We start from the raw sequence: 14,308 nt of genomic DNA, 5'->3' as shown, positions 1-14,308 counted from the left end.
TTTGGCAATTGCTCCGCCTCCACACCAATATCGTCCTCATACATGTCGACACACACGTACCGACACACAGCAGACACACCGGGAATGCTCCTAACGAAGACAGGACCCACTAGCCCTTTGGGGAGACAGAGGGAGAGTTTGCCAGCACACACCAAAAGCGCTATATATATATCAGGGATAGCCTTATAATAAGTGCTCCCTTATAGCTGCTTTGTTATATCAAAATATCGCCATAAATTTGCCCCCCCTCTCTGTTTTACCCTGTTTCTGTAGTGCAGTGCAGGGGAGAGACTTGGGAGCCGTCCTGACCAGCGGAGCTGTGAGAGGAAATGGCGCCGTGTGCTGAGGAGATAGGCCCCGCCCCTTTTCTGGCGGGCTCGTCTCCCGCTATTTAGAGAAATCAGGCAGGGGTTAAATATCTCCATATAGCCTCTAGGGGCTATATGTGAGGTATTTTTAGCCTTTTTATAGGTTACATTTGCCTCCCAGGGCGCCCCCCTCCCAGCGCCCTGCACCCTCAGTGACTGCGTGTGAAGTGTGCTGAGAGGAAAATGGCGCACAGCTGCAGTGCTGTGCGCTACCTTTAGAAGACTGCAGGAGTCTTCAGCCGCCGATTCTGGACCTCTTCTGACTTCAGCATCTGCAAGGGGGCCGGCGGCGCGGCTCCGGTGACCATCCAGGCTGTACCTGTGATCGTCCCTCTGGAGCTTGATGTCCAGTAGCCAAGAAGCCAATCCATCCTGCACGCAGGTGAGTTGACTCCTTCTCCCCTCAGTCCCTCGCTGCAGTGATCCTGTTGCCAGCAGGAATCACTGTAAAATAAAAAACCTAGCTAAACTTTTTCTAAGCAGCTCTTTAGGAGAGCCACCTAGATTGCACCCTTCTCGGCCGGGCACAAAAATCTAACTGGAGTCTGGAGGAGGGTCATAGGGGGAGGAGCCAGTGCACACCACCTGATCTGGAAAAGCTTTACTTTTTGTGCCCTGTCTCCTGCGGAGCCGCTATTCCCCATGGTCCTTTCAGGAACCCCAGCATCCACTAGGACGATAGAGAAATATGGATGCATGATACATATCACTGGAATAGATGTAACACTTATACGCAGGCTATACAGCGGATTAATTATGGGGTGGGTAACTAGCATTGAACAGGTTATTCAGGGGATATGTATGCACAGGATCAGTGCAGAATGTATAGATTCCTTTGATGCAGTTCTTGGTGACAGTTTGAGGCACCATTAATGCCCCCTAATGTGATTTGTTGCTCTGTATCAGTGATGTGAGAGATTGATCAATGTGACGTTACCCACTGGCCAGGTTTTGATTGTAGTTAGAAATGATCTACCACAGGGTAAGTAATTGGGGTTACAGTGCACACAGGTCACAGAACTGCACATACACAGTGCATACAATATAAATGCAAAGCACATCCTCTGCATCAACACAGAATATCTCTATATTTTCTCTTGCTGCAGTTTGGTCACCTGCCGGGTGCTCCGCAGCTCTCTGTCCCCTAATTCTCAGGTATGCCCACAGGGACTCCCAAGACGTCACACACGTTTAGGATTAGGTGAAACCACTAGCTCACTGACACACTCACACTGCTCCCAGCACTGTGACATGTGGGGAGTCTCTTCCTCTTCCTATACCTCTGATTGGTGCACCGCTCTGCCACTAATCAAGCATTACAGTTGTTGGATGTGTGCTGTTGTATCTAATGCTGGTTACTGCCCAACTCCTGTATGCTCCATATTAAGCTTGTGAGAGTTGCCATTATAAGCAAAAGATGTATCACAGAAAAGTGGCCCTGGTAGCTTGCCAACATCAAGTGCAGCAGACATCCGTCACTCGGCCTCATTATCATGGTGCATGCTCCTGATCAAGCACTAAATCACAGACAGCAACCAGTGCAGCTAAGTCCCCGCACCTCCAGCACAGCGACCCACACTGCACCAGACGCATGCACCACAGAGCCACATAAGGCACCAATTAGTGTCCCATACTGTAGCTGGAACAAATAGCACCATACACCCTCAGCACAGCATCCCATGCCAGAGCACACGAAGATGGACACAGACAGATTCCTGTTACACAGTGAGCCTGATTCAGAGATGGACACTGCAGCTGTCTGTGGATGCTGCTGCTGTAAGAAAATATGTTAATGCAGCAGGAGGCATCTTGTGTAAATAGACACCTCCTACATGCTTCACTAATCTGCTGCTGCATCCAAAGACGCAGCATCAGATCATCTGCCTGAACATTGGTCAACTGAGCAACCCTCAGCTCGCTCAGGAACACCGGTGTTTCCCCACTTCCGAGGCCGATGAAGCGGCATCAGAAGAAGCAGACATTGTCCTCTACATTTTTCAGGAACTCTCTCTGTAGCCATCATTGCCCACAAACAGACCGACAGGCTATGGCTTAGGTGGCACAGAGTTCAGCGACTCAGGACCCAATTTGCACGTGCAATACCAGTCCTGCATGCACAGTTCAGCAAGCATTGGAGATGTATGTAAACCTGAAGGGATCCAGTTGCGATCCCAGCAGTCAAAATACAGATGCCGGAATCCAGTCATTGTTCTGAATGCCGGCACCGGACTCTCGACTATGGTCATAGTCCCAACGGCCAGTATCCCGACCGCCGGTATCCCAAGCAATCCCTTGCCAGGCCGTCGGAGAAGTAAGCCACGGGTGGGGAAGGTTATGTTTAGGCTGTGGGGAGAGGGTTAGACTGCAGGAAGCGGGTGTTAGCAGTAGGCTGCGGGGAGGTGGGGGGGGGGGGGGTTAGGTTAAAGCACTCCCGTGGAGAGTTAGGGTTAGGCTGTGGCAGGGTGGTAGGTGGAGGGATAGGTTTAGGCTGCGGGAAGGGGGGTAGGATAAGGCACTACCGGGGAGGAATATGGTTCGGCTGCAAGAGGAAGGGGGGTGTTAAATTTAGGCTGCAGGAAGGGAAGGTTAGGGGGGCATTGGGGAAAGTTAAATATACTTACCTTGTCCCCATCAGGATTCACATCATCGGGATGCCGCGATCGGTATTCTGACCGCCAACATATAAAACCCAACCTGAATTAGCCTCCGTGCAACAAAAGGCATAGATGAATTTGAAAGAAGTAAACCATACAGAAGACTGACTGAACAACAGTTGTATTGCCCGTTCACAAGAAGCAATCCAGTTTTCTACACAGTACTGGACTTAACTTTAAAGGGCTGACAATATAGGGGAAATCATGTGTTCCATGTATTTTCAAGCGGGCAGGATCAATTATCTGTGTGACAAGGAACCTTGACGTGTGGCTAAACTGTGCCATCCATGTACTGGCAAAATGAAGAAGCTACGTATGGTGGCCAAGAATCAATAGCCAAATTGAGACTTTAATTAAGGAGTGTTCCAGGTGTCAGAAAGTTCAAAATGCTCCTCCAGTGGTACATTCATGGAATGGTCCACCTCTCCCTGGCAGAAGGTACATCGATTTTGCAGGAACGTTTATGGACTGCTGTGGATGATCACTTGAAGCAGCCACAAGTGATTAAGCTGAAGTGACAATATGCCTCAGCTCATGTCAACTGAATTTTAGCAATTTATGTATGAGAACAGTATAAAACATTTCACGTCTCCTACACGCCTTCCTCCACCTAATGGCGTGGCCAAAAGATTTATACAAACTTTTAAAAGAGTTCTAAAAGCAAGGTCTGGAGAATGCTGTTATAATGCAAAATTAATATCTTCTTGTTTATAAACCACAACATTGAGCATTCCACCACTAGACAACCAACTGCAATGCTGTTTTTACAATGGAGTTTGAGGTCTCAGTGGGACTTACTTACATAGAAACAGTTTCTGAGGTTAAATAAAAAAGACAATTTGTCCATCGAGTTCAACGTGTTAATGATCTCCTACACTAATATTATTATCCTTTATTTACATGGCGCCACAAGGGTTCCGCAGCGCTCATTTACAGAGTACATAAATAATCAAACAGGGTAAATAAACATAGTTACATCAGCAGATGACACTGGAATAAGTATCAGGTGGCAGAAGACTGCTGGATTTGGTGCAGTTGAAGATTATTAAAGTAAGAAAAAGGATAAGCACATGAAGGAAGAGGGCCCTGCCCGTGAGAGCTTACAATCTAAAGGGGAGGGGTAGGCAGACAGGGGTGACACAGATGGGGTACATAGAGAGCGTGGAACAGAGGTTTAGGATGAGATTTGGCTGGGTTTGGTGAAGAAGTAGGTCTTGAGAGCCCGTTTGAAGTTTTGTAGAGAGGTGGAGAGTCTGAGGGGGACACGAATATTTTTAAACTAATTTTAACTGCGGTGAATGTTTAGCCGTAAACTAAGAAGCTCCTTTGTTTATTTTATTTTTTATTACTATAGTACATGAGTTACCCACCATAACCCTCTTACATCCTTCTCCATTAGGTATTTATCTAGCCCATTCTTAAAAGAGCAATGACGAGTCCGCCATTACTACTCTCTCAGGCAGGGAATTCCAAATACCCATTGTCCTTACTGTGAAGAAACTTTTCAGTCTCTGTGTGCGAAATCTCCTCTCCTCTATTCTATTCTATAAGCTTGCTAAAGTGATATAGAATCCGATCCCTCCCTGCCTTGCACCAACATTGAGGATTGGTATATACAAAGACAGCAAAACTGACGGAAATATAGTATAGTATAGAAAAAAGTCATCAGCCACACTAGCAATCAGTCACATGTTATACATTAGTATAATAAGCAATATGAACATATATTCAACTACAGACACATTTCAGGTATGTAGGAAAAACAGATTACTGCATTACCTTATATAGGATTTTTAACGTATTCAGTCGCAAGCGAAAGAAACAGCAGTAACAGTTTATCAGACTCATATGCATCAGGCACTTATCCAACTACTCGCACCCCAATGGTAGGTAGAGACTTAGTGCTGTATCACTAAGATACAAGAGCGGTATACAGGGAGATTTAACCCCGATTCCAGGATCGATCAATAGGTTATCCAACGCTGAGTGGATCCGGACACAAATAGTGAACACCGACGCCCAAGTGAACACATATGTTATCAGTAAACACTGACGCCCAAGTGAACACAGATGCACCAGCGACACAGCCGCCTATGCTGCGACTGGGTCAGTTAGATATCTAGCGTCACAGACGGAAGCGGGAATTCAGTTCATGGCAAGAAACTGGTCATGAACCGGGGGGAGGAGCGACAGGGGGGGGGGTCTTAATCCCCACTGCTGACATCAACCCCAGTGGAACCAACGCTTTACCTTCTCGCCGTGCTCCAGCCATAGCCTGGCAACGTCAGCTGGACTTACTAGTACATCCATACTGATGCCCGCCAAAACAGCACTGTACACGTGGGTAAGCGTTGCCGCGACCCGGCAGAGAGTTGTTGGAGCGACTCTTTCTAATGTGCGTATACAAAGCATTTTAGAAAGATCGCTCAAAAAGAAGAAGACAACTCTAAAAATAAAATAATAAAAAGCTTATGGCTGCAATAAACCAGCAGCCCTATGACCATGGTCCGGCTCCTGCCGCACCAAACAAAAAACTGAATTACCTGAGCCAGGAGGCTGGGATATAGGGACGGGCCCGTTGCATTCTGAGAGGCCAAAGCTTTTGATTGATTGGTGCTATTCCGCTGACGCTACCTCATATTCCAATGTTATCCTGTGGATAAACTGTGGACCCTGCAGGAGGAGTATGCTTTTTTTGCAGATGACAAAGGTATGCAACAGGGTAGACACACAAGGAGGGGTAAAACAAATGACTGAGGATCTAGGTAGACTAGAGGAATGATCAAGAATGTGGCAATTACAGTTTAATGTGAAAAAATGCAAAATCATGCACTTGGGTCTCAAAAATCCAAAGGCTAAATATAGTATTAATGGCACTATACTCGAAACTACTGAGGAGGAAAGGGATCTAGGAGTCACTATTTCAGGTGACTTAGAGGTAGGTAAGCAATGTAACAAAGCAATGAGGAAGACAAGTCAGATGCTTGGCTGCATTGGGAGAGGAATCAGCAGCAGTAATAATGTCCCTGTATAGGTCATTGGTACGCCTCATCTAGAATACAGTGTTCAATTCTGGTGGCCATATCTTCAGAAGGATATTAATACATTAGAGACTGTACAAAAAAGGGCAACTAAAATGGTGCATGGCCTACATCACAAAACTTACATCACAAAACTTACCCAGAAAGACTAAAAGTTCTCAATATGTATAGTAATGTAAACAATGTATGTATATGTGGCAGCCACACTGACTGGATGTTGACTCGTGATCCTTAGGGAGGCTCCACTGTGCAAAGTGCCACTATTTGGATAGTCATCCAGGATATTTCTATTGTGTGAAGTTAACTATATTGGAGTAACCACGGATCCATCCTCAGTGCTATATTGTTGCTATTTTTTTGAGTTATATTTACTCTAGTTGTGACTATTTTCAACATAAAATTATTTATAAGGCTTGTCTTGAGAAAGGCTCCACTTGTAGAGCCGAAACGTCGACTGAATAAAGCCAATTATGTGACCAAATAAAGCCTTTATGGATTAAAGAAGCTTCATGTGATGATGTTCAAAGGAGAGTGCCCCCCAGGAAACTGGAATTACTTCTATATATATGTATATGTATGTATGTATATGTATGTATGTATATGTATGTATGTATGTATGTATGTATGTATGTATGTATGTATGTATGTATGTATATGTATGTATGTATATGTATGTATGTATAATAGAAACTTTCAAATATATCAAGGGTTTTACAAAGTCCAGGAGGGAAACATTCTTCAAATGAAGAGAAGCAATAGGACACAAGGACATGCACTGAGACTGGAGGGAGGCAGGTTCAGGGGAAATTTGACGAAAAATTACTTCACAGAAAGGGTAGTGGACAAGTGGAATAGCCTCCCATCAGAGGTGGTAGAGGCTAAGACTGTAGAGCTATTTAAACATGCATGGGATAAGACAGCAGGATATACTTACAAAGAAATAAGGATCAAATAAGGTTTGAGATAAAAATATAGTAAAAAAAAAAAGGGGCAGACTAGATGGGCCAAGTGGTTCTTTTCTGCCGTCAAATTCTATGTTTCTATCATAAAACAATCCAAGGACCACTTTGCCTGTGAAACTTTCTGTGTGGAAAAACCGACCTTAACAGCCTCTCATTCAAAGCATCGGCAGTGGATGAGATGGAAACGCCCATGGAGGTGTCTCCAGAATCTGTTCTAGAGTAGGGTAACATTCCCTTGAATAAGAAGAGTATCTGTAAGATGAACTACCAGCTGTTTCCAAAGGAGAAATGTTAGAACGCAAAACCGTACTTCATGGGTTCAACAATGTTACCCAGTCAGAATCCACTAAGCACCCCAAATACTGGACTTAAAGTTTCTTATATAATAAAATTCTTGCACTCAAATCACTTCCGGGGTTTTAGTTTTTTTAAGGTAAAAAGGGAGGAGTGTGATGTGTGTGATAATACAGTAGCTGATGTCAGTTGACTGTCAGTTACTGGGGTCTATGTACTATGCATTAGAGAGAGATAAAGGGACAACCAACCAGCTCCTGCCATTTCTCAAATACAGCCTGTATCATGGCAATTAGGAGCTGATTGGCTGGTATTGTATCTCTCGTTACTTCATCTCTCTCCAAGGCTTAGTAAATAGACCCCACTGTTTGCTGTGTCATGTGACGGCCGTTTTGTCCATTGTCCTGTTTTGTAGTAAAAGGGTGAAAAAACATGTTGGGGTTTGGCTCAATTACTAAAATAAAAGGGCCAAATATAGCAAACCAAAGAAACTGTTCAGCATTACAGTGAAATAACCAAAAATTCTAGTTCAAGCTATCAATTCCAACTGTATGATTCCAACACCCACCCCTTCAGCAATCCTCACCAGTTATCCAGGAGACGTGTGAAGAGTAGGTTCTAGACAACCAGTTTGGTGACACAAAGTTGTGTAGGCCGAGGGCATAGAGGCCTATTTCAAAGGCACAAAGGTGCAAGTTGCGATGGGGCCCTTGGTGTCCACCGCTGGAGGATGGATGTGTAAAAATGGAAGTGCTGCTGTTCCCTCCAGCCTTAATTAGAACAGTCTTAGCCAGTTCAAAATAGAAGTGGGCAGCCGCTTCTGAGGGCTGATTAGGAACATGGGGAGCATGGCTTTCCAAGCGACGTCCTTTGTATCTGGACAGTTAAAAAAGCAATATAAATAATAGATTACTAGGAACATAAATTCAACCAAGAATCTAAATAATCACATTTTATTAAACCAGATGAATGTACTCACCTTCCCACCTCCACCGTCTTGGCCCTGGCTCCACCGTTTGCCCTCCTACTGCCACTAGAAGAGGATGATCCCAGCGAATCACTGGAGGAGCTACTGATGCTGTCACTATCCTGTCCCCGTCCCCAAGGTGTAGCTCCCCAACCTCCACGTAATGGTCGGCGACTAAGGGTTGGGGAACTGTCCGATGTTGTCTCTGGTGCGCTGCTATCAATGCTGGCCATTCCTACAGGTTTAAATAAAGGTTTTCATTTTGTTTGGTTGTTACCAAAAGTCTAAACACAAATGCCAAATCTCTAAGTACAAAGGCTACTGTTTTAAATAGCCCAGGCAGAGAACTTCAAGTATTAATCTTATGGTATTATTAATAATAGTAAAAATAAAAAGACAGAAAACAATTTAACACAGATGGAGAGACAACACGAGAGACTGCAGTTTTAATACACTGATGAAAAAACAGTTTTCTTTATTAATGGTGGAGGAAAAAATGGTCTACTTAATCATAAGCAATGGAAGCAGTTAAATCAACAAGAAAAACCTAATCGGGCGGCACCAGGGCTGGTTCTCACAGCGGCTGTATAGGAGGTGGTCAACCTCCTCAAACAAACATGGAAAACAGAAAGAAAACAGCGCTATAACCAATTTTTCTAATTGACGAATGTGTCACAAGTGATCTAAAATAAAAGGTTTTTAATAGAAAATATATACCAGTTGTGCCAATAACATTAGCTTAATTATAATCAATATATAAAAAATGTATCTTATGGTATTATACCAATACAGAGGAATAAAACCATCAGTAGATGCAAAACACAATTACAGTGCTTGATTGTACCCCCTTCAGGTGGTCGTAGTATATGGGCTCATAGATAAAGTCCTGTATAAACAATCCATGTATGACTTCACTGGGATCATAAATAATTATCCAAGGTGATTATAATTACCGGTCCATAGGTATTTGTATAGGGAGAAGTCCACTTAGCGTCAATCCTGTTCGCTGGTGCAAGAGAGGCGCATTTATTGGGGTCCTTTAACCTTCCGTGCTTGGGCAGTGTACAGTAAAAAGTCCACCGTGGTAATCCCGTGTTCAAGCAAAGTCCTTCAAGTGGCCCACTGACCAGGGGTATTGTAGATCCTGACGCGTTTCGCTGTCTATGGACAGCTTTATCAAAGGACCTTTGATAAAAGGATTGACGCTAAGTGGACTTCTCCCTATACAAATACCTATGGACCGGTAACTATAATCACCTTGGATAATTATTTATGATCCCAGTGAAGTCATACATGGACTGTTTATACAGGACTTTATCTATGAGCCCATATACTACGACCACCTGAAGGGGGTACAATCAAGCACTGTAATTGTGTTTTGCATCTACTGATGGTTTTATTCCTCTGTATTGGTATAATACCATAAGATACATTTTTTATATATTGATTATAATTAAGCTAATGTTATTGGCACAACTGGTATATATTTTCTATTAAAAACCTTTTATTTTAGATCACTTGTGACCCATTCGTCAATTAGAAAAATTGGTTATAGCGCTGTTTTCTTTCTGTTTCCCTACTTAATCATAAGTCCTGGCCAGGCAAATAGATATTTGGAACAATGAGAGTGTGTGCATGTGCACGTTTACACACACACATTATATAATATATATATATATATATATATATTAGTTACAAGACCATCACAATGACAGAACAGCATAACAGTAATGTCAGCACCACCAGATATGCGCACCAGCATGGAGAAACACCAGAATTAGTCCGTCAGGCGCCATCTACTGGCCACCGAAGCGCAAAACACTTGAATTCCTTCATAGAGGTGAGTAGCAACGCCAGCTGTAGAAGATATAGTACGTGAACTGTTTCTATACCACAAATATTTTTTTGTTTTCGGTTGTCCAAGACTTAAATACTTTGTTGGTTGAAAACATACACAAGAGAAAAAAAATTCAGTACAGTAAACCGTTCCTTCTGGAATTAAAACAAAAAAGAACTCTGCGTGATGCACGGGACTCAGAATTTAAATTTGAACACTTTACATTACACTTACTGTAGTGATTTTTTTTCTCGTGTATTTAAGTATTCAACACTTTGACACCAGAAAACAAAAATATTTGTGGTATAGAAACAGTTCTTGTACTTAAATGTACCTTGCAAAACACAGGGAATCGCTATATATATATATATATATATATATATATATATATATATATATATATATATATATATATATATATATATATATATATATATATATACTAATTATTATAACTCTATTACCTGTATGTTTCTTTTTCTGTCGCACTGGTGAACCCCAACATCTCCCGTTATATCCTCCTCTGTTTCCTAGAGCTAGCCGGCTTGGAACTTTCCCTTCCTGTTTGTAAACTTGTACTTCGCCTGCGGTTTCACTGCTCGATTTCTGGGAGCCGTCTGTAACACACACAACCATTTTTTTATATGTCTGGTCTAATTTGTAATCAGGCCTGTTGAAGCAAGACTTTGAAAAGGACTGTTTTCCACTATCTTTACCTTCCCAACTGGGTTTGATGGGAGGGTTTATATAAAAGCCTTCTGCTGAAGCAGTAAAATTGGTTGCTCTTCCACTTTTCCTGATTATAAGAAACAGGAATTCCTTAATTATCTTCAAACCACATTTTTGAGAACTTTCATTTAAAAAAAAAAAAAAAACTTTAATGTGACCTGTTTACCTCCTGAAAAGGTGTTACTAAGCCAGTTAGTAGGGGTGTGGTATAATAGACAGACAGTGTCTAGTTAGATAGACACCACATGTTAGACAGACATTAGGTCGACAGGGTCAAAAGGTCGACATGAAAAAGGTAGACAGTAGAAAAGGTCGACAGTGTCAAAAGGTCGACATAAAAAAGGTAGACACCATGTTTTTTGCATTTTTGTGGTTTGTGTGGATAGTTTTGTCATCTGGGACCCCCCAATTGTAGAAAGGAATACCCTCGTGGGGCTCGCTTCGCTGGCCACGCTTGGGGCTCAGTGGCTCGCTGCACTCGCCACAAGGTTTATAACCAACTCTATGCCGACATGGATAGAGAAGGTATGAAATAGTCCAAAAACATGTTAAATTTAAAAAAAAAATGGTCTATCTTTTTTTATGCCGACCATTTCCATGTCGACCTTTTGATCCGTCTACCTTTTTCATGTTGACCTTTTGACCCTGCCAACCTAATGTCTGTCTAACATATGGTGGTCTATCTATTGACTGTCTAACTAGACACTGTCTATCTATCTATCAACCGGATACCAGTTAGTAGGCCCTACCATTCATTAGACTGCCATTATTTTTATCTGTCCCGGAATACCCTAATCTTCCCCTTTTTTTTGTGGGTCATTGATGACATAGTGTGTTGTCACAGAGACATGGACAAAAAGTGTTTAAGTGGAAAGGGGCACTGAACACTTCATGCTACGTGCGCTCTAGGCATAAACATGTGCCTAGCCCATATACCCCCAAATAATAAGAACTAGAATAAAGAGGTTTAAAATGTTCATGTGTTGAGGAAAATATCAGCTCATATTTCACCAAGGAACATATTACAATGGCCTACTTCTATCACTGAAAGACCATCTGGAATGCATCTGCGCATATTAGAATATAATTAATTAGTCATTGTGCACACGGCATTAACACATCATGTAAATGTCTGCAGACTAACTGCAGAATAACACACACTTATCTCAAGATGCACAGTAATACAAAGTAACACTAGCGCACCAATTCCTGTCAGAAGGCAAAAATAAAGTTCGCCTACAAGGGCAAAAATGACAGAAGGTTCCGCCATTATTTACATGTGTCTTTTGGCACAAATAACGCAGCAGCACGAGTTCCATTTTATGGAAAGATTTGGGACCTTTAAAAAAAAATAAAAAATTCAGCAAACACAAGAGAATTTCAATTAGTAAGACAAAAATAAAAGAAATACGACTCCCCAGACTAGACCACTGCGGATAGTGGAACTTGGAAGCTCTGTGTGAGCGGAAATGGATAAGTAAAACATATCAAATCAATGAAGACCTGGGAAGACCAGTACCGTATTTGCCGGCGTATAAGACGACTGGGCATATAAGACGACCCCCAACATTTCCACTCAAAATATAGAGTTTGTTATATACTCGCCGTATAAGACTACCCCCTTCCACACACCAAATAAAACGTAAAAGAACATCAGATTTGTGACATACTGTATATTATGACCTGATAAGAGATTTGGATAGGGAGTATTTATCAAGGTATGCATAAGAAGGGGGGAGGGGGCGAGGAGAAAGTTGTAAAATGTATAAAAGTATACCCCTGTGTGCATTTAGTGTTACCGGTTTCACATGAGTGCCATTAGTATTAGTGCCATTACAGTACCTGTCATTGTCACCATTGTACGGCCACAACGCGACTGCAGCGCCTCCGGCCAGTCCCTGCATCTCCCTGTAATTGGCACTAGTGACCCGCCGCGGCCGCACTGGATATCGCGCGATACTGGATGGTGAGTAGAATGAGGTGGGCGGGCATCGGGAGGCCACTATGGGCACCGGGCGAGTATCGGAAGGCCACTATGGCAGCTATGTCTATCCCAACTGAAGTGCACCCGGCGTATAAGACGACCCCCCCACTTGGAGGCATGTTTTTCAGGGCAAAAAAGTAGTCTTATACGCCAGCAAATACTGTATATAACCACCATGCCCCATAAGAACAAAGCAATGTGTCATGGGCAGGAGGAAATTACTCGGTTAGTGCACTGCTCATACAAGGGGCAATGCCCACATATTGATCCAGTAGCCCTAAAAATGGGGAAGGGCATTCCTTGGTCTTTATAGGAGTTATCAGGAATACCTAAATGCATAAACTTTAGATACAAAATAAATTGTGACAAACTGTTGCCACAGCAACAATAGGGAGTGTGCATCAGGTGACTAATCTACATGGAGTCTCAGTGCTCTGTTTCTGCAGTACTTTCAGAAGTAATAATTAGATTTTTGTTGTAATGTAGCCGTGCTGACAAATGGAGCACAGCTGGCCCCCTCCCCCTCCTCAGAGCAGTTGCACATAGCGTTTTTCACCGGACCCGTTTTGCAAGACCCAGGTCTGGTGAAAACGCTATGTGGATTCACACACTGCCTTTTCCCCGGATGCCCAGTGTCACTACCTTATTTCAAGTAGAACACAGTGCACAGCCGCAGTGTGTGAACACACACATTCAAATGTATGTGTTCTACTTGCAATCCGGTCCTGTCATGCTGCGGTGGAGTCCGGTGGATGCAGCACAGTCACAAATTTGTGGGCAGCCATGTGCAGGCTCCTACTTACCAAGCTACAACGCTATGTGTGCCCCTAGCCTAAGGGGAAAAGCAGAGAGCAGTGTAAGAAGAGACACATTTTATGGATCAGAAGAATCTCATTACCATACCAGTGATCCCTCGCTAGTATTACATCACCCAATGGGCAGTAAGCACATTGGCTACCTTGAAGTGTATACAAAGGAAAGAGTGGAAATGTACTGTCATTTCCTCAATGCATAGATCCCTAAGTGCTTAGTGAGCTTAGCCATTATAGCAGCTTTGTACCTGTCACACTTAAGTAACATCACAACTGAGCGTACAAAAACAATGATAAGTGTATGTTACCCTGAGTGTTCTTCTCTGGAAAGTTTTCGGTGATCCCACCATGGACTCCAGTGGTCACACCAGGCTGCTGGTGAGTGGCCGGGCTACCTGATACTAGTATGGCTGCAGTGGACTGTGAGGCATGTTTGGAAGGAGACTTTTGATTGGTTGTCGTCGGTTTACTGGAAGAATAGAAGGAGCTCAGCGTTTGTGGCTTGTGAGTTTGACTTTCCCGATCCAGCAGCTTGTCCAATATCTAGAAAATGCAGAAGAAACAACACACACAAAGATTTAATATATGTGCAATATTTACTTCTGAAAATAAACAAACTGTAATATAGCAAAAAGAATTCATGAAAACATGTATTCATAT

General features: G+C 42.9%; 1 protein-coding gene across 2 annotated transcripts in view; it reads right to left on the bottom strand.

The window, feature by feature from the left end:
* The window catches only part of ZSWIM8 (zinc finger SWIM-type containing 8), a 131,433-nt gene that overhangs the window by 21,379 nt on the left and 95,746 nt on the right, over positions 1-14,308 (bottom strand). For both annotated transcript variants that reach the window (XM_063961345.1, XM_063961346.1), the window contains exons 16-19: positions 13,957-14,191; positions 10,588-10,740; positions 8,299-8,521; positions 7,906-8,195 (exon numbers count right to left, since the gene is read on the bottom strand). In XM_063961345.1, coding sequence (XP_063817415.1) covers positions 7,906-8,195; positions 8,299-8,521; positions 10,588-10,740; positions 13,957-14,191 — 901 coding nt within the window. The remainder of the gene's footprint in view (positions 1-7,905; positions 8,196-8,298; positions 8,522-10,587; positions 10,741-13,956; positions 14,192-14,308) is intronic.

Source organism: Pseudophryne corroboree, chromosome 3, assembly GCF_028390025.1.
Source record: "Pseudophryne corroboree isolate aPseCor3 chromosome 3, aPseCor3.hap2, whole genome shotgun sequence".
NCBI classification, from domain to species: domain Eukaryota; kingdom Metazoa; phylum Chordata; class Amphibia; order Anura; family Myobatrachidae; genus Pseudophryne; species Pseudophryne corroboree.
The sequence above is the reverse complement of the archived record's forward strand: the minus strand, read 5'-3'. Positions and strand labels throughout refer to the sequence as shown.